The sequence below is a fragment of the Hydra vulgaris genome, chromosome 11, assembly GCF_038396675.1.
Source record: "Hydra vulgaris chromosome 11, alternate assembly HydraT2T_AEP".
In the NCBI taxonomy this organism is placed as follows: Eukaryota; Metazoa; Cnidaria; class Hydrozoa; order Anthoathecata; family Hydridae; genus Hydra; species Hydra vulgaris.
The window spans coordinates 24234570-24255851 of record NC_088930.1 but is presented as its reverse complement, the minus strand read 5'-3'; the positions used below and the strand labels follow the sequence as shown (position 1 = coordinate 24255851).

Sequence of the window (21282 nt, the reverse complement as noted above, 5' to 3'; positions counted from 1 at the left end):
TTAGTAGCAACAAATGCAACTAAACATTTAACCTGCAACAAACACCCTAGGGTGTAAACATTCAACCTGCAACAAACACCCTAGGGTATAAAACATTGAACCTGCTTTCTCTGAGCATAAGCAAACAATTTAGATGGCGATATATTCTTTACTATTTTCATCACTTCATCATTATCATCGTCTTCATCATTATGTTCATTTAACACAGATGTTAAAGGTTTATTGGCATCATGAGTGTCCACTGTAAATAATAACAAATTATTTTAATTGCTTTTTTAACTTTTGCATTTTTTTTTTTAAATTTCAAAAATTTTTTAAACATTCTAGTTTAACTACCTTCTTAAAAAACAAATTTTTTATCACAAACAAAATTTTTTTATCACAAACAAAAATTTTTTATCACAAACAAAAATTTTTTATCACAAATAAAAAATTTTTATCACAAACAATTGCAAAAATACAAACGATTGCAAAAATACAAACAATTGCAAAAATAAAAACGATTCTACTTTTAAATAAAGTCTAAACCTTTATGGAATTGAGGACTACAATCTTCTTTAATAACTTTGTGTTCTTTGTTCACTTGTTGTTTTTCATTTATTCGTTGTTCCTCTATAAATACAATTTTTTTTTTTTGTAATTAATCCTTGAAGTAACTTAACAGGTGAACTTAGCCTTAACCCTAACATAATGGATTATTACCCTAACAGAAACAAAACAAAAATGACTAGATCTTCGTTAAAATTAGTTTAAAAAAAATGATGTAAAACACAAAATATTAGGAGGGACCTGTATAGCTAACACAAAACATTAAGAGGGACTTGTGTACTTAACACAAAGCATTAGGAGAGAAATGTGTCTACAGAGAGGGACCTGCGTACCTAACACAAAACATTTGAAGGGATCTGCTAAAAACTAAAAATATAACATATATATATATATATATATATATATATATATATATATATATATATATATATATATATATATATAATATAAAATATAATTACATTATAAAATATAATTACATTATAATAGTATAATTATATAACTGAACTATAATAATATAATTATAACTGAATATAACTAATAAATACAACTGAGTTGATATACTTATAATAAATTTACACAACTAAATTAATAGACATGTTAAAGTTAGTTAATATTAAAACAATAACCTTGTGAGTATGTACATATATGATATAGCTCAAGTAAACATTAAGAAAACATTAACACTAATAATATAAAAAATATATAAACAGTATTAAAGTTAGACAACTATTTATCAAAGAGATGTTATTAGTATGATAATTGCCGTTAGTTACTGCCATTAGTTATTGTCATTAGTTACTGTCAATAGTTACAGTCATTAGTTACAATCATTAGTTACTGTCATTAATTTGACTTTTAAACTACACGTTTTGTTATTCATGAGTTGTGATAAGCAGGTTCTTATTTATTTTTTCTGCTTTTTATATCATCTCTTTTATCTTAACATTTAATAAAAATTATGTCTTACCCACTAAAAGTTTCCTATATAACAAAATAACACTAGATTTAAAAAAATTTTGAATAAAAAAAAAATTAACCGTTGCCACAAGACCCTTGCACATAGGTCCCTAATATTATCAAAAAAAAAGTTTGAAGCGAAATTAAACAAAAATTTTTAAAATAATTGTTGAATTCTCTTAATTTAAATGACATTTTTAGCTTAAAATTCTTTAAACTAAAAATGTCGTTTTCTGTTTACTAAAATCTAAAATAATTTATTTATAAAATTATTCATATTTTTGAAATTTTTATTTTAACATGACATACTTTTGATAAACTTTTTTTTTAATATAATATTAGAGGCCTGTTTAATGTTTGAAGGGTCTTGTGACACCCCTAAAAATATTTTTTTAATTAAAATCTTTTAAATTAGAAAAAATGAGGTCAGAAATAATTTGCCAATCTTAATCTTTTAGAGATCAGTAAAAAAATTTGATACAAATATATATATATATAAATATATATATATATATATATATATATATATATATATATATATACAGCCCTCAGAATTAGAAAAAACAAAGTCGACAAAAAATTGCCAACCTAAAAATGTTTTAGGTCGGCATCAGGTTGGTTAAATATTTAGAAACAGAGTTTGACAAATCAACATACTGCAAACATTTAGCATAAAATTGAATTGTCAAGTTTGCAGACTTTTCTTTTAAACCTCTGCATTTGCTTAAAATTTGAAAAACAAACAAAGCATTTTACCATTTTATTAGAATTTTAAATAAAACATTAATTTTGCAGGTTTTATTTTAATTATTTTATTTAGAGTTAATAAAAAAAGTTGTTTTTTCCGTTTTTATATAAAATGTTCATTTTTCTATTTTTACTTTAATTATTCCGTTTACAGATTTGAATAAAACATTGGTTGTTCCATTGTTGTTGTTTTCTTTTAGTTTATTTGTACTAATTTAGAACTTAATAAAAACGTTTGTTTTATCATTTTATTTTAATTATTTAATTTAGAATTTAGTTAAATTATATTTTTAAATAAAATTTATTTATAAATTATATTTTATTATTTTAAAATTTAATTAAAATTTAATCTATATAAAATAACTAAAATAAAAACAAATTCAAAAAAAAATTAAAAAAATAAATTCATTTAAATAACACATTAAAACCAATGTTTTATTTAATTAAATAAAACCTTCTTAATGTTTTTAAATTAATTTGTTCAGAATTTATAAAAAAAGTTAGATGTGCTATTTTTACTTTAACTACTATGTTTAGAATTTAAATAAAACTTGTATTTTTATTTAAATTTAAATAAAACTTTATTTTTATTTAAATTTAAATAAAAGTTTTATTTTTCCATTTGTAATTTTAACTATTTTATTTAGAATTCACAGTTTTTTTTTTAACTATTTTATATTTAAAATATAATAAAAATGTTTTTTTATTTTTATTTTTGACAACTTTATTTATTATTTAAATACAACATTTGTTTTACTGCTTTTATTTCAATTTTATTTAAAATTTAAATTAAGCGTTTGCTTAAATGTTTTTAATTTATTTGTAATAGCAAATAAAATTGAGTTTTACAAATTCTGAGATCGGCAAGAAATTGCCAACCTAAGACACTGTCAGGTCAGTAGTTAGGTCAGCATTGCCGAATACAAACCTTAACTTTGAGGGCTGTAATCTATAGATAGATAGATGATAGTCTATTGAAGAAATAGCACATGGAAGTAATATTTTTAACACAAAATAGTCCATTTTATTAAAAATAAAACTAAACTATTTTATATTAAAAACTAAAACCATTTTATATTAAAAATAAAGGTTAAATATTTAAGTTTTAGAATTTTCAAGAACCTTCTCTGTACCAAACCCCTATGATGTGTTGCTATGAAATGTCTACCCACTTATGTTATGTTGCATACAATTATGATAAGTGATAAAATTTTTGGTTGGCTGAGTGATAAAATTATTAACTGACAATACTTTTCCTTCTTAGAAACAATAATGGAATAATGTTCCTTGAATTATTTATTTTATTTCTTTATAAAGTTTTCTTTTTCTTTTTATAAATGGTTATTATAATTGAGTATATTATTTATATTATTTTTTATATATATTATTGGAGTATATATATTAGAGACTAAAATTTAGATTCATTAAAAAAAAAAGACCAACCTTTAGCATGCTTGAAGTGACAATATGGTCGATGACATAATCCATGTTGATAAAATGGACAAACAGTGTTTCGAAAATAACCTTTCGATGGAAACATCTTAAGTTTCTATACTAATTTTCTAAGAAAAATTCTTTTTAAAAGAATAAAAACATATTAAAAACACTTTGAATTTTAAATTTTAAAATAATTGAGATTACCATTTGTTTAAACAAGATATACAACATAAAAATTAAATGCCAAGCATATATATATATATATATATATATATATATATATATATATATATATATATATATATATATATATATATATATTATATATATATATATATATATATATATATATATATATATATATATATATATATATATATATATATATATATATATATATATATATATATATATATATATATATATATATATATATATATATATATATATATATATATATATACATATAAATATATATATAAATATATATATAAATTTATATATAAATATATATATATATATATATATAAATAAATATATATATATATACATATATATATAATAATATATACACAGTGGCAGCTTGTCAATAGGGGCCACAGGGGCCGGGCCACTCCATGATTTATTCAAAATAAAGTATTTGTAAATGTAAATATGTATTTATATATATGCAAATATGCAACTATTAGCCTAAACTATTTGCAGACAGGTTTTATAAAAGTAAATAGTTCTAAGTTTGTTCTAATTTTAAATTATTTCATTTTATAAGTAATATGCTTATTTGCAAATTATTTAAAGTATTGTAGCGTTGTTTTAATTCATTGCCAATAACGGCTGGGCTGATTTTTACTGGCCCTATTTCATTTATTTGTAATAATATAACTTTTGATGCGCACACAGAATTTATTGTACTTTCAGGTGGGACAAAAAAGCATACAGCAGGGCCTCATTGAATTGGCCCAAGAAGAAATGAAGTTTAAAATTATCGCTAAGTTGTAAAATTTCATCCACCATTCTTAATTCTCGATTTTAAAGTGAAGAATTTACTGCTGCAAAAAGTCAGAAGTTTTAATGACTCAATAAGGTACAGTAATATTAGGAAACTTTATAACATTAAATGTAAACATTTATTTGTAAAAATAATGTTGTAAACATCATACATTTGATAGTATTGCAAGTTTACTGTGAATATTAACAGTGTTAATATTGCAATATTAACAGTGTTAATATTGGTTTCTTTACATGGATATGTAGATATAAAATTTAACATGTAGTTATTAGGAGTATAAATTAATAGGAATAGGAACATGGCAAAAACATAATATTTAAAATAATGTAACAGAAATTACTTGTATGAATGTTGGTTTGACATAAACATTTAAAGAGATACAGTTAAGTAAACAAAAATTAATTTTTATTAATTTTCAGAAACTAGATTTTCAAGGAAGTCATTCTATTCTATAATTATAACAGGAATAAATAATTATAACAGGAATAAATAATTATAAACAGGAATAATAATGGTAAAAAGAATAATTAAATTATAAGTTTAGAAATTCTTGGGAAATCGAACAGTTTGGAAAATTGATTTTAAAATATCATGGAAAAGTTTCGCATTTCTTTTATAATCAACAATCTTATACATTATATAACTTTTGTTAGTGAACTACATTTTCAGGCATATATTATTTTATTTTATTTTTTAATTTATAACGCTTGTTTGCTTTTTTACAGGGAAAAAATAGTGGCTCAGCCATATTAATGAGAACCTTGATTTGTATTAATTAAATTATTATTGTGTATTAATCAAATAAATGTATCGCAAGTGTATGGCGATGTTTAGCAAGTTTATATATTATGACACGAGAAAGCTTACGTCATTTCTACAAATATAATAAGAGCTACAAACTGTTTGTATTTTTGAAATTCTTGTTCTATTCTCAATGAGGGATTGCTGAAGTTTATTTTTTCCAAATAGCTTATGCATTATTTTCTGTGGCATAATGAATCGGCCATTGAAAATTGTTTACATTGTTTGGTGGCAGTTGAATTATTCTACCTTTTAAGTTGCTAATTAGATCGATGCTGAACCAGAGCCAATTTCAACCATGATGATAAGCATCAATCACAAGTTTTAAAGAATTTTTTATCAGCAAAAAAATTCAACTGGGTTTTCAAGTAATATTTTAAAGTTAGTGTTATTATTAGTTTGATACAACCAAGGTACAAACAGCTAACAGAAGATGTAAAGAAAATTTTTTTTTTAATCACAAAAACTGTACCACTGGTGGTTCTGTTACATTTTATTGTATAGCTTTAATAATTGATACTTCCAAAAAGGCACTAATTAAAAAAATATACAAAGTTTAGATTATTTTAAAATGTTCGACATTTACCATTACCATAGAAATATAATAATCAGAATATTTTATTGAATTGTTTTTTTTTTGGGGTGTTTAAGCTGAAACCAAATAACTAAAACTATATAAACATTTAAGTACTGTTATGTATGCTTACCAACAGATGTTAAGTTTTTATCTTTAATTACATGAAATCGTTAAAGCATCTTTGACAATGTAAATATTCTTGTGAGTTTTACTATTATTAATGACTGACATTGTAAATGTTGTATATAATAATTATGGATTTAATTAAATAAATTATGTGTTGTATTATGAAAAAATTATTTAAAAAACTTGTTTAAAAATTTTTTAATGTTTTAAAAGTATCTTTTGTTTTTGTTGACCCTTTCATCGTTCTCAGAAAACTTTATGTGAACCTGTCAGAGAGTTTAATGTATATGTAATGTTACATTCTTTATTATTTATCGATTGGTAATTAAAATTAAGAGCCCTTCTTGACTAAACTACTGTTGATAAAGTTTTTAAATCATGCTAAAGTCATAGTTATAATATAGTTTAAAGTATATTTCATAGTTACAAAATAGTTTAAAGTATATTATTACGATAGTTTAGGATCATTAATTATATAACATGAACAAAATTGACAGTTTATTGGCTAAACGTTTCTCGTCATTGGGATCCGAAAACCAATTTTGGATCCGAAAAATTTCAATTTTAAAGGGCAAAATTTCCTCGAAATTGTGTATAAAATATTAAAATAACTAACCAATACTACGTGAAGTAAAGTTGATGTCAGGATTAGCCATTTCGATGAAAATGCTGTTTTTTAGTGATAAATGCACAATTAATGCCCTATCCCAATTTATGCATGAAAATAACCTGGTTGAAACATTTTCTGAAGTATTAAAGTTGATAGAGATTGTTTTGGTTATGTCTGTGCTGATGCTGAACGGTGTTTTATTACTTTAAAAAGAGTAAAGACACTTAAACTATTAGGGCAGTTTATAGTCAGTTTTTGCTGGTTTTTACGTAGGTTTAAAAGATTCAATGCCATTAAATACTTTATTTTGAAAGTATGCTAGCGCTTAACTCTCTCAACTAATTAAAAAACACTGGCGTTCTAAAAAACACCAAAGTATCAATTACGCTGACGGCAAGGCGTTGCAGTATTGTTCGATTAATATTTCCTGGCCCCACCAAATCTCCTACCGGCTGCCACTGTATATATATATATATATATATATATATATATATATATATATATATATATATATATATATATATATATATATATAATATATATATATATATATATATATATATATATATATATAAATATATATATATACATATATATATATATAAATATATTTATATTCAAAAAAAAAAAATATATATATATATACAATAAAATAAAAAAAAAAGTGATTATAAATATGAAGTTTTCATATTTCAAAAAAAAGTTGTACATAAAGATTTTAACTTAGCAATTAACTTTTTAACTTAGCAATAAATTTCTTTGTACAACTTGGCTTAAACAATGTTATGACAAGGTTCCCCCTGGTTTTGTAGAAACTATTTGGTTTCCAGTTCCCTTTGGAAATTTTACCAAAGCTTTTAATTTGTTTCTATATTAATTGCATCAGCACATTGAAAACATTTTTAACATACAAAAATATATATTATATATGCTCATGTAAAATAAAAAAAAAAATAAATATATACATATATATATATATATATATATATATATATATATATATATATATATATATATATATAATACTGCAAAAAAATGAAAAACTTAATAATAATGACATATTGAAATATGCATGAGAGTTACCGTTTGGGCAGGTGCATAGCTCATCGCTTGGTGTGCCGTGCTCTGTTTAGGAATGAGTCAAGTTCTCTTTATACTCAAATCATGCCCAAAGTCACCAAAACTATTAAACATAAAAAAGCATCCCAACCACCTAGTTGTTTCAGTATATCCTTAACAAATATTCTTGGACTTGCAAGTAACCTTCCATCAGTTGAACCTTACAAAGTTCACTAGAGTTGCTTGCTCTTTGTGAAACTATTTTAAATTCGGCTGTTCTTTCTTCAAATCTCATATTGATGGGTACTATCCATCGATTTGCAAAGAGTCCAATAGTCACATGCTTGGCTTGGGGGTATACTTACGCATAAGTTCACCAATTTGTTTAGAAATCAGGTTTGAATCCTTTGACCATTCTTTTATGTGCTTCCGCTTAGCTTCTCTTTACTCTATCACCTTTTTCTTTGTACTTTATTGTTGTTGTTCTTCTTCTCAAGACTGCACTCTTTTAGATGTAATTTCTGATGAAATTAAGGATGCCCTTTCTCTTCACCCCTTTGCCAATACTGTTGTTTATGGTGACTTTAATGCTCATCGCACCGAACGGCTTGGCTCTAACACCACTAACCCTGCTAGCACTAAAGTCCATAACTCTTGCATTTGTCAATCTCTTACTCAGGTAATTAACTTTGTGACTCATTTTCCAGACATCCCTAATCACTTACCTTCGCTGTTTGATTTGTGTCTTGTCTCTGACCCTAGTTTGAGTTCAGTTTCTCCTTTTTCTCCCTCAAAGTGGTTCTGACCATTTGATGACTTTTATAAATCTTTCATCTCGTACTTCTTCTTCGAACTCGCCCTATCATCGCACTACTTACTACTAGTCTAAAGCTGACTGGGATTCTTTTTGTGATTTTTTTTGTGATGGTCCCTTAGTTGTTGTCTTTTTTTCTCTCCGCTGATAAATGCGCCTCCTTCATGACCTCCTGGATCCAGGCAGCAATGAATGCTTTTATTTCATCTTTTCGGTCGAGCCTCATTCTACTCCATGGTTTTCACCTGCTTGTGCCGCTGCAATATCTAATTGTATTCATTTTTTTCATCTTTTTTAAAAGAACAACTCTTTTGAAAACAAACGCCTATTTACTATTGCGAGAAATTGATGTAAAAAGGTACTGTCTGATGCTAAGCTCAATTAGTCTCAGTTCACTAAATCTCGCGTCTAATCTCAGAAGTTAGACTCTAGAGACTTTTGGAAAATCTTCAACAGCATCATCAACAAAAGTAGGTCTAACATAGCATATCTCTCATTCATGGGACTGATCTTATTACCTCTCGTGAGGATAACGCAGAACTATTTGCAAAGAACTCTTCTTCTAGTTCGTGAATCTTATTCGTGAATCTATACTCTTCCTTCCAATTCAATTAAACAGGTTAACCCATTTTTAGACATTCAAATCACTCCAGCTTTCGTTGCTAAAGTCATATCTCAATTAAACTCTTACACAGCTTGTGGCCCAAACAACATTCCTGTCATAGTCTTACAAAAGTGTACTCCAGAACTTTCTTAGATACACTCACTTCTCTCTAAACTATTTAATAAGTACCTGGCTGAATTTTGTTTTCCCGCTTGCTGGAAAACGGCATCCGTGTTTCCGATTTTTAAAAACTCCGGAGAACATTCTGACCCATCCAACGTATGTCCGATCGGTCTTCTTTCTGTTATTAACAAGGTCTTTGAGTCTTTGATCATCAAATTTCTAACACTTTATACTGCTGTCTTGACAAAGAATCTTCTCTTTTTGATCACTTAGAACAGACAGCCGATCTTGAATCTGATCTCACTTTATTAACAGAATAGGGCTTGCAGTGGCTTGTGAAATTTAAGTCTAGCAAAACTCAGTTATTTACTTTAATCGACTATTGCCATACTGTCAACATTCCTATATTGATGAATAGCAACCTTTTCACTGAGTTCTCTTCTTTTACGACTTCTTGGATTATCTTTTACTACTGACCTCTCATGGAAACCATATATACAGCCGATTGCTAAGTTAGCATCTGCTAATGTTACTTCTTTTTATTGTGCTCGCCATTTTCTTACTTCTGATTCCATTCTCTTGCTCTACAAATTTCTTATTTGCCCATGTATGGAATACTGTTGTCATACTTAAGCTGGTTCTTCTAATGATGCTCTTCCTGTTCTAGACAAGGTCTAAAAACCTGTTATAAACATAGGTGGACCCGCTTTATCTGCCAAGCTTGAGCCTCTCTCCCATCGTCGTAAAGTTGCATCTCTTTCTCTTTTCTACAAACACTATCATGACAAATTTTTTTTTATAACTTAGAGTATTTGTATTTTCACCTTGCAACCATACTCTTTTTTCCTTTTCACATTTATTTAAATTGTTGATCTCCCCAAAGTTTTAGGGGTCTACTCCAGTCAAAGATGATAAAAAAATATATATGTTATTAAAAACTTGTAAAAATACACCTTTATCATCTTTGAAAAAAAAAACCATATTTTTTACACAATAAAATCGAAAGCAATAAACTTTTTTTTATGTATTTGTGTATATATACGCTGTATTTATTGCATTATATGTATTTTCTTTTTTTAGTCCCTGAATCCGTCAATTTTTTAAATGTCAACAGTGTATCTAAGAAGTCAGTATGTTTGTCATGGATGAAACCAAATATTACGAATGGAATCGTTTCATATTATGTTTTTTATAAATCAGAAATGTTTCCGAACGACACACATGCACTTAGTACTCAAAATCCTTCTTTGTGTGTTGAAAGTCTTGAAGAATTTGTTATGTATGACTTCCATGTTCAACCTTTTACAAGTGCTGGTAATGGTACTATGAGTAATATTTCTAGTAGAACACTTCCTTCCGGTAATTTTATTCTTAATGCAAATTAAAGTTGATGTGTTACAAATTAAGCACAATTGTTTGTTTATAAATTTGTTCAGTTTGTGTTTTTTATGTTTTTCAATTTGTGTTTTTTGTGTTTTCCGAGTTTGTGTTTTTTTTTTTTTTTTAAAAATTTTTTTTATTTTTTACTAATAAAAAATATATTATAGAAACTGATGGAGCACCATTAAATTTAAAAGTTATTTCTAAATCTTCAACATCGATTTATTTAACATGGGATCCACCTGAACTTTTGTTACAGAATGGAATTATTGAAAGTTACAATGTGACTTACAATAGTTCTTTAACAGATCTGGTAGAGGTTAAAACACCATCAACTTTTTATGTTGCTACAAATTTAAGTAAATATACAAACTACACTTTCTTAGTTTATCCCTGTAATCAAGTTGGCAAAGGTTTAGTAGGAGCTGCGGGAGAAAGTACTACACAAGAAGATGGTGCGTATTCATTTTATATTTTGCATTTACTTTAAATAATAAACTTTATAAAACAATTATTTAAACGTTTAAGTAAAATATATTTTAAAAATGTTCTAATAAAAAATAAAATGTTCAAATGAAATGTACTTAAGTAAAAAAGAAAATGTTCAAATAGAATGCACTTAAATATACTAGGTAGAAATAAATTTGAAGAAATGATCCAAAAAGGTAGATAAGTATAAGTTAAAAGTAGCTTGAGATAAAAGATTGAAATAGTTTGTTGGTAACTATGATAGTATTTTGTTGCTAACTATGATAGTGTATTGTTGGTAACTATGGTAGTGTATTGTTAGTAACTGTGATAGTGTATTGTTGGTAACTATGTTTTGAATGTATTTTTAATATTTATCGGTAGTTGGTCCAAATTTCAACATAAACAACTTGACAAACTTTATATAATTAATAAATATTAGAATTACTTTTTTTTGTGTGTTTTATTTTGATGTTTTTATGTCACGCCACAATGTTATTATTATTATTATTTTTTTGACATCCATTAAATCATGAAGATGATTTAACGTATTTCAGCATCTTGAGTCTAAAAAAATCATGAATATGTCTTGAGTCCAAAATAATTTAATTTTTGTTTACAAAAAATATCTTCAAAATTTAAAAAACGATTCTTCGTTAGTTTTTATAGTTTAACCATAAAATTAAAGTTTCTAATATAGTTAGTTCTTGGTTGAGTAAAGGTTATGCAACTCTTCCTGTAATCTCCTAACGAGGCTACAACTCTAAAACTCAGTCTAATGGTTCTGAGACCTGCTGGTAGTGGTAGCTCTTAAAGAGGCTGATTCCTTCAACAGCTGTAAAATATCAGAGTAATAACAGTGCCATGTTGCGCATGGACGGCTTCCCTGTTAATGCTTTTGGTGTGCGTTGTCGAGGCCGCAAAAGGAGCTCTTCGTTATTTGGCTTTGTGTTAATTAACGAGACTGAAACAACTGCATAGCTCATCGCTTGGTGTGCCGTGCTCTGTTTAGGAATGAGTCAAGTTCTCTTTATACTCAAATCATGCCCAAAGTCACCAAAACTATTAAACATAAAAAAGCATCCCAACCACCTAGTTGTTTCAGTATATCCTTAACAAATATTCTTGGACTTGCAAGTAACCTTCCATCAGTTGAACCTTACAAAGTTCACTAGAGTTGCTTGCTCTTTGTGAAACTATTTTAAATTCGGCTGTTCTTTCTTCAAATCTCATATTGATGGGTACTATCCATCGATTTGCAAAGAGTCCAATAGTCACATGCTTGGCTTGGGGGTATACTTACGCATAAGTTCACCAATTTGTTTAGAAATCAGGTTTGAATCCTTTGACCATTCTTTTATGTGCTTCCGCTTAGCTTCTCTTTACTCTATCACCTTTTTCTTTGTACTTTATTGTTGTTGTTCTTCTTCTCAAGACTGCACTCTTTTAGATGTAATTTCTGATGAAATTAAGGATGCCCTTTCTCTTCACCCCTTTGCCAATACTGTTGTTTATGGTGACTTTAATGCTCATCGCACCGAACGGCTTGGCTCTAACACCACTAACCCTGCTAGCACTAAAGTCCATAACTCTTGCATTTGTCAATCTCTTACTCAGGTAATTAACTTTGTGACTCATTTTCCAGACATCCCTAATCACTTACCTTCGCTGTTTGATTTGTGTCTTGTCTCTGACCCTAGTTTGAGTTCAGTTTCTCCTTTTTCTCCCTCAAAGTGGTTCTGACCATTTGATGACTTTTATAAATCTTTCATCTCGTACTTCTTCTTCGAACTCGCCCTATCATCGCACTACTTACTACTAGTCTAAAGCTGACTGGGATTCTTTTTGTGATTTTTTTTGTGATGGTCCCTTAGTTGTTGTCTTTTTTTCTCTCCGCTGATAAATGCGCCTCCTTCATGACCTCCTGGATCCAGGCAGCAATGAATGCTTTTATTTCATCTTTTCGGTCGAGCCTCATTCTACTCCATGGTTTTCACCTGCTTGTGCCGCTGCAATATCTAATTGTATTCATTTTTTTCATCTTTTTTAAAAGAACAACTCTTTTGAAAACAAACGCCTATTTACTATTGCGAGAAATTGATGTAAAAAGGTACTGTCTGATGCTAAGCTCAATTAGTCTCAGTTCACTAAATCTCGCGTCTAATCTCAGAAGTTAGACTCTAGAGACTTTTGGAAAATCTTCAACAGCATCATCAACAAAAGTAGGTCTAACATAGCATATCTCTCATTCATGGGACTGATCTTATTACCTCTCGTGAGGATAACGCAGAACTATTTGCAAAGAACTCTTCTTCTAGTTCGTGAATCTTATTCGTGAATCTATACTCTTCCTTCCAATTCAATTAAACAGGTTAACCCATTTTTAGACATTCAAATCACTCCAGCTTTCGTTGCTAAAGTCATATCTCAATTAAACTCTTACACAGCTTGTGGCCCAAACAACATTCCTGTCATAGTCTTACAAAAGTGTACTCCAGAACTTTCTTAGATACACTCACTTCTCTCTAAACTATTTAATAAGTACCTGGCTGAATTTTGTTTTCCCGCTTGCTGGAAAACGGCATCCGTGTTTCCGATTTTTAAAAACTCCGGAGAACATTCTGACCCATCCAACGTATGTCCGATCGGTCTTCTTTCTGTTATTAACAAGGTCTTTGAGTCTTTGATCATCAAATTTCTAACACTTTATACTGCTGTCTTGACAAAGAATCTTCTCTTTTTGATCACTTAGAACAGACAGCCGATCTTGAATCTGATCTCACTTTATTAACAGAATAGGGCTTGCAGTGGCTTGTGAAATTTAAGTCTAGCAAAACTCAGTTATTTACTTTAATCGACTATTGCCATACTGTCAACATTCCTATATTGATGAATAGCAACCTTTTCACTGAGTTCTCTTCTTTTACGACTTCTTGGATTATCTTTTACTACTGACCTCTCATGGAAACCATATATACAGCCGATTGCTAAGTTAGCATCTGCTAATGTTACTTCTTTTTATTGTGCTCGCCATTTTCTTACTTCTGATTCCATTCTCTTGCTCTACAAATTTCTTATTTGCCCATGTATGGAATACTGTTGTCATACTTAAGCTGGTTCTTCTAATGATGCTCTTCCTGTTCTAGACAAGGTCTAAAAACCTGTTATAAACATAGGTGGACCCGCTTTATCTGCCAAGCTTGAGCCTCTCTCCCATCGTCGTAAAGTTGCATCTCTTTCTCTTTTCTACAAACACTATCATGACAAATTTTTTTTTATAACTTAGAGTATTTGTATTTTCACCTTGCAACCATACTCTTTTTTCCTTTTCACATTTATTTAAATTGTTGATCTCCCCAAAGTTTTAGGGGTCTACTCCAGTCAAAGATGATAAAAAAATATATATGTTATTAAAAACTTGTAAAAATACACCTTTATCATCTTTGAAAAAAAAAACCATATTTTTTACACAATAAAATCGAAAGCAATAAACTTTTTTTTATGTATTTGTGTATATATACGCTGTATTTATTGCATTATATGTATTTTCTTTTTTTAGTCCCTGAATCCGTCAATTTTTTAAATGTCAACAGTGTATCTAAGAAGTCAGTATGTTTGTCATGGATGAAACCAAATATTACGAATGGAATCGTTTCATATTATGTTTTTTATAAATCAGAAATGTTTCCGAACGACACACATGCACTTAGTACTCAAAATCCTTCTTTGTGTGTTGAAAGTCTTGAAGAATTTGTTATGTATGACTTCCATGTTCAACCTTTTACAAGTGCTGGTAATGGTACTATGAGTAATATTTCTAGTAGAACACTTCCTTCCGGTAATTTTATTCTTAATGCAAATTAAAGTTGATGTGTTACAAATTAAGCACAATTGTTTGTTTATAAATTTGTTCAGTTTGTGTTTTTTATGTTTTTCAATTTGTGTTTTTTGTGTTTTCCGAGTTTGTGTTTTTTTTTTTTTTTTCAAAAGTGTTTTTATTTTTTCCTAATAACAAATATCTTATAGAACCTGATGGAGCACCATTAAATTTAAAAGTTATTTCTAAATCTTCAACATCGATTTATTTAACATGGGATCCACCTGAACTTTTGTTACAGAATGGAATTATTGAAAGTTACAATGTGACTTACAATAGTTCTTTAACAGATCTGGTAGAGGTTAAAACACCATCAACTTTTTATGTTGCTACAAATTTAAGTAAATATACAAACTACACTTTCTTAGTTTATCCCTGTAATCAAGTTGGCAAAGGTTTAGTAGGAGCTGCGGGAGAAAGTACTACACAAGAAGATGGTGCGTATTCATTTTATATTTTGCATTTACTTTAAATAATAAACTTTATAAAACAATTATTTAAACGTTTAAGTAAAATATATTTTAAAAATGTTCTAATAAAAAATAAAATGTTCAAATGAAATGTACTTAAGTAAAAAAGAAAATGTTCAAATAGAATGCACTTAAATATACTAGGTAGAAATAAATTTGAAGAAATGATCCAAAAAGGTAGATAAGTATAAGTTAAAAGTAGCTTGAGATAAAAGATTGAAATAGTTTGTTGGTAACTATGATAGTATTTTGTTGCTAACTATGATAGTGTATTGTTGGTAACTATGGTAGTGTATTGTTAGTAACTGTGATAGTGTATTGTTGGTAACTATGTTTTGAATGTATTTTTAATATTTATCGGTAGTTGGTCCAAATTTCAACATAAACAACTTGACAAACTTTATATAATTAATAAATATTAGAATTACTTTTTTTTGTGTGTTTTATTTTGATGTTTTTATGTCACGCCACAATGTTATTATTATTATTATTTTTTTGACATCCATTAAATCATGAAGATGATTTAACGTATTTCAGCATCTTGAGTCTAAAAAAATCATGAATATGTCTTGAGTCCAAAATAATTTAATTTTTGTTTACAAAAAATATCTTCAAAATTTAAAAAACGATTCTTCGTTAGTTTTTATAGTTTAACCATAAAATTAAAGTTTCTAATATAGTTAGTTCTTGGTTGAGTAAAGGTTATGCAACTCTTCCTGTAATCTCCTAACGAGGCTACAACTCTAAAACTCAGTCTAATGGTTCTGAGACCTGCTGGTAGTGGTAGCTCTTAAAGAGGCTGATTCCTTCAACAGCTGTAAAATATCAGAGTAATAACAGTGCCATGTTGCGCATGGATGGCTTCCCTGTTAATGCTTTTGGTGTGCGTTGTCGAGGCCGCAAAAGGAGCTCTTCGTTATTTGGCTTTGTGTTAATTAACGAGACTGAAACAACTGCATAGCTCATCGCTTGGTGTGCCGTGCTCTGTTTAGGAATGAGTCAAGTTCTCTTTATACTCAAATCATGCCCAAAGTCACCAAAACTATTAAACATAAAAAAGCATCCCAACCACCTAGTTGTTTCAGTATATCCTTAACAAATATTCTTGGACTTGCAAGTAACCTTCCATCAGTTGAACCTTACAAAGTTCACTAGAGTTGCTTGCTCTTTGTGAAACTATTTTAAATTCGGCTGTTCTTTCTTCAAATCTCATATTGATGGGTACTATCCATCGATTTGCAAAGAGTCCAATAGTCACATGCTTGGCTTGGGGGTATACTTACGCATAAGTTCACCAATTTGTTTAGAAATCAGGTTTGAATCCTTTGACCATTCTTTTATGTGCTTCCGCTTAGCTTCTCTTTACTCTATCACCTTTTTCTTTGTACTTTATTGTTGTTGTTCTTCTTCTCAAGACTGCACTCTTTTAGATGTAATTTCTGATGAAATTAAGGATGCCCTTTCTCTTCACCCCTTTGCCAATACTGTTGTTTATGGTGACTTTAATGCTCATCGCACCGAACGGCTTGGCTCTAACACCACTAACCCTGCTAGCACTAAAGTCCATAACTCTTGCATTTGTCAATCTCTTACTCAGGTAATTAACTTTGTGACTCATTTTCCAGACATCCCTAATCACTTACCTTCGCTGTTTGATTTGTGTCTTGTCTCTGACCCTAGTTTGAGTTCAGTTTCTCCTTTTTCTCCCTCAAAGTGGTTCTGACCATTTGATGACTTTTATAAATCTTTCATCTCGTACTTCTTCTTCGAACTCGCCCTATCATCGCACTACTTACTACTAGTCTAAAGCTGACTGGGATTCTTTTTGTGATTTTTTTTGTGATGGTCCCTTAGTTGTTGTCTTTTTTTCTCTCCGCTGATAAATGCGCCTCCTTCATGACCTCCTGGATCCAGGCAGCAATGAATGCTTTTATTTCATCTTTTCGGTCGAGCCTCATTCTACTCCATGGTTTTCACCTGCTTGTGCCGCTGCAATATCTAATTGTATTCATTTTTTTCATCTTTTTTAAAAGAACAACTCTTTTGAAAACAAACGCCTATTTACTATTGCGAGAAATTGATGTAAAAAGGTACTGTCTGATGCTAAGCTCAATTAGTCTCAGTTCACTAAATCTCGCGTCTAATCTCAGAAGTTAGACTCTAGAGACTTTTGGAAAATCTTCAACAGCATCATCAACAAAAGTAGGTCTAACATAGCATATCTCTCATTCATGGGACTGATCTTATTACCTCTCGTGAGGATAACGCAGAACTATTTGCAAAGAACTCTTCTTCTAGTTCGTGAATCTTATTCGTGAATCTATACTCTTCCTTCCAATTCAATTAAACAGGTTAACCCATTTTTAGACATTCAAATCACTCCAGCTTTCGTTGCTAAAGTCATATCTCAATTAAACTCTTACACAGCTTGTGGCCCAAACAACATTCCTGTCATAGTCTTACAAAAGTGTACTCCAGAACTTTCTTAGATACACTCACTTCTCTCTAAACTATTTAATAAGTACCTGGCTGAATTTTGTTTTCCCGCTTGCTGGAAAACGGCATCCGTGTTTCCGATTTTTAAAAACTCCGGAGAACATTCTGACCCATCCAACGTATGTCCGATCGGTCTTCTTTCTGTTATTAACAAGGTCTTTGAGTCTTTGATCATCAAATTTCTAACACTTTATACTGCTGTCTTGACAAAGAATCTTCTCTTTTTGATCACTTAGAACAGACAGCCGATCTTGAATCTGATCTCACTTTATTAACAGAATAGGGCTTGCAGTGGCTTGTGAAATTTAAGTCTAGCAAAACTCAGTTATTTACTTTAATCGACTATTGCCATACTGTCAACATTCCTATATTGATGAATAGCAACCTTTTCACTGAGTTCTCTTCTTTTACGACTTCTTGGATTATCTTTTACTACTGACCTCTCATGGAAACCATATATACAGCCGATTGCTAAGTTAGCATCTGCTAATGTTACTTCTTTTTATTGTGCTCGCCATTTTCTTACTTCTGATTCCATTCTCTTGCTCTACAAATTTCTTATTTGCCCATGTATGGAATACTGTTGTCATACTTAAGCTGGTTCTTCTAATGATGCTCTTCCTGTTCTAGACAAGGTCTAAAAACCTGTTATAAACATAGGTGGACCCGCTTTATCTGCCAAGCTTGAGCCTCTCTCCCATCGTCGTAAAGTTGCATCTCTTTCTCTTTTCTACAAACACTATCATGACAAATTTTTTTTTATAACTTAGAGTATTTGTATTTTCACCTTGCAACCATACTCTTTTTTCCTTTTCACATTTATTTAAATTGTTGATCTCCCCAAAGTTTTAGGGGTCTACTCCAGTCAAAGATGATAAAAAAATATATATGTTATTAAAAACTTGTAAAAATACACCTTTATCATCTTTGAAAAAAAAAACCATATTTTTTACACAATAAAATCGAAAGCAATAAACTTTTTTTTATGTATTTGTGTATATATACGCTGTATTTATTGCATTATATGTATTTTCTTTTTTTAGTCCCTGAATCCGTCAATTTTTTAAATGTCAACAGTGTATCTAAGAAGTCAGTATGTTTGTCATGGATGAAACCAAATATTACGAATGGAATCGTTTCATATTATGTTTTTTATAAATCAGAAATGTTTCCGAACGACACACATGCACTTAGTACTCAAAATCCTTCTTTGTGTGTTGAAAGTCTTGAAGAATTTGTTATGTATGACTTCCATGTTCAACCTTTTACAAGTGCTGGTAATGGTACTATGAGTAATATTTCTAGTAGAACACTTCCTTCCGGTAATTTTATTCTTAATGCAAATTAAAGTTGATGTGTTACAAATTAAGCACAATTGTTTGTTTATAAATTTGTTCAGTTTGTGTTTTTTATGTTTTTCAATTTGTGTTTTTTGTGTTTTCCGAGTTTGTGTTTTTTTTTTTTTTTTCAAAAGTGTTTTTATTTTTTCCTAATAACAAATATCTTATAGAACCTGATGGAGCACCATTAAATTTAAAAGTTATTTCTAAATCTTCAACATCGATTTATTTAACATGGGATCCACCTGAACTTTTGTTACAGAATGGAATTATTGAAAGTTACAATGTGACTTACAATAGTTCTTTAACAGATCTGGTAGAGGTTAAAACACCATCAACTTTTTATGTTGCTACAAATTTAAGTAAATATACAAACTACACTTTCTTAGTTTATCCCTGTAATCAAGTTGGCAAAGGTTTAGTAGGAGCTGCGGGAGAAAGTACTACACAAGAAGATGGTGCGTATTCATTTTATATTTTGCATTTACTTTAAATAATAAACTTTATAAAACAATTATTTAAACGTTTAAGTAAAATATATTTTAAAAATGTTCTAATAAAAAATAAAATGTTCAAATGAAATGTACTTAAGTAAAAAAGAAAATGTTCAAATAGAATGCACTTAAATATACTAGGTAGAAATAAATTTGAAGAAATGATCCAAAAAGGTAGATAAGTATAAGTTAAAAGTAGCTTGAGATAAAAGATTGAAATAGTTTGTTGGTAACTATGATAGTATTTTGTTGCTAACTATGATAGTGTATTGTTGGTAACTATGGTAGTGTATTGTTAGTAACTGTGATAGTGTATTGTTGGTAACTATGTTTTGAATGTATTTTTAATATTTATCGGTAGTTGGTCCAAATTTCAACATAAACAACTTGACAAACTTTATATAATTAATAAATATTAGAATTACTTTTTTTTGTGTGTTTTATTTTGATGTTTTTATGTCACGCCACAATGTTATTATTATTATTATTTTTTTGACATCCATTAAATCATGAAGATGATTTAACGTATTTCAGCATCTTGAGTCTAAAAAAATCATGAATATGTCTTGAGTCCAAAATAATTTAATTTTTGTTTACAAAAAATATCTTCAAAATTTAAAAAACGATTCTTCGTTAGTTTTTATAGTTTAACCATAAAATTAAAGTTTCTAATATAGTTAGTTCTTGGTTGAGTAAAGGTTATGCAACTCTTCCTGTAATCTCCTAACGAGGCTACAACTCTAAAACTCAGTCTAATGGTTCTGAGACCTGCTGGTAGTGGTAGCTCTTAAAGAGGCTGATTCCTTCAACAGCTGTAAAATATCAGAGTAATAACAGTGCCATGTTGCGCATGGATGGCTTCCCTGTTAATGCTTTTGGTGTGCGTTGTCGAGGCCGCAAAAGGAGCTCTTCGTTATTTGGCTTTGTGTTAATTAACGAGACTGAAACAACTGCATAGCTCATCGCTTGGTGTGCCGTGCTCTGTTTAGGAATGAGTCAAGTTCTCTTTATACTCAAATCATGCCCAAAGTCACCAAAACTATTAAACATAAAAAAGCATCCCAACCACCTAGTTGTTTCAGTATATCCTTAACAAATATTCTTGGACTTGCAAGTAACCTTCCATCAGTTGAACCTTACAAAGTTCACTAGAGTTGCTTGCTCTTTGTGAAACTATTTTAAATTCGGCTGTTCTTTCTTCAAATCTCATATTGATGGGTACTATCCATCGATTTGCAAAGAGTCCAATAGTCACATGCTTGGCTTGGGGGTATACTTACGCATAAGTTCACCAATTTGTTTAGAAATCAGGTTTGAATCCTTTGACCATTCTTTTATGTG

General features: G+C 29.1%; 2 protein-coding genes across 2 annotated transcripts in view; one reads left to right on the top strand and one right to left on the bottom strand.

Moving 5' to 3' along the window:
• The window catches only part of LOC100212348 (phosphatidylinositol phosphatase PTPRQ), a 268145-nt gene that overhangs the window by 168201 nt on the left and 78662 nt on the right, over positions 1–21282 (top strand). The window contains exons 4-9 of the mRNA XM_065810526.1: positions 10497–10775; positions 10964–11251; positions 14824–15102; positions 15291–15578; positions 19151–19429; positions 19618–19905. Of these exons, the coding sequence (XP_065666598.1) occupies positions 10497–10775; positions 10964–11251; positions 14824–15102; positions 15291–15578; positions 19151–19429; positions 19618–19905 (1701 nt within the window). The remainder of the gene's footprint in view (positions 1–10496; positions 10776–10963; positions 11252–14823; positions 15103–15290; positions 15579–19150; positions 19430–19617; positions 19906–21282) is intronic.
• LOC136087220 (uncharacterized) lies at positions 3–3862 on the bottom strand. Its single transcript, XM_065809700.1, has 3 exons — positions 3700–3862; positions 529–612; positions 3–241 (listed from the first exon to the last, which is right to left on the bottom strand). Exons 1-3 carry the CDS (start codon positions 3794–3796, stop codon positions 81–83), a joined length of 342 nt encoding a protein of 113 aa, XP_065665772.1. The 5' UTR covers positions 3797–3862; the 3' UTR covers positions 3–80.

Coding starts and splice junctions, on each gene's coding strand:
- LOC136087220 (XM_065809700.1), bottom strand. CDS start 3,796: ATGTTTCCATCGAAAGGTTATTTTCGAAACACTGTTTGTCCATTTTAT. Junction 613..3,699: donor TCACTTCAAGCATGCTAAAG/GTTGGTCTTTTT, acceptor TTGTATTTATAG/AGGAACAACGAATAAATGAA. Junction 242..528: donor TAGTCCTCAATTCCATAAAG/GTTTAGACTTTA, acceptor TATTATTTACAG/TGGACACTCATGATGCCAAT.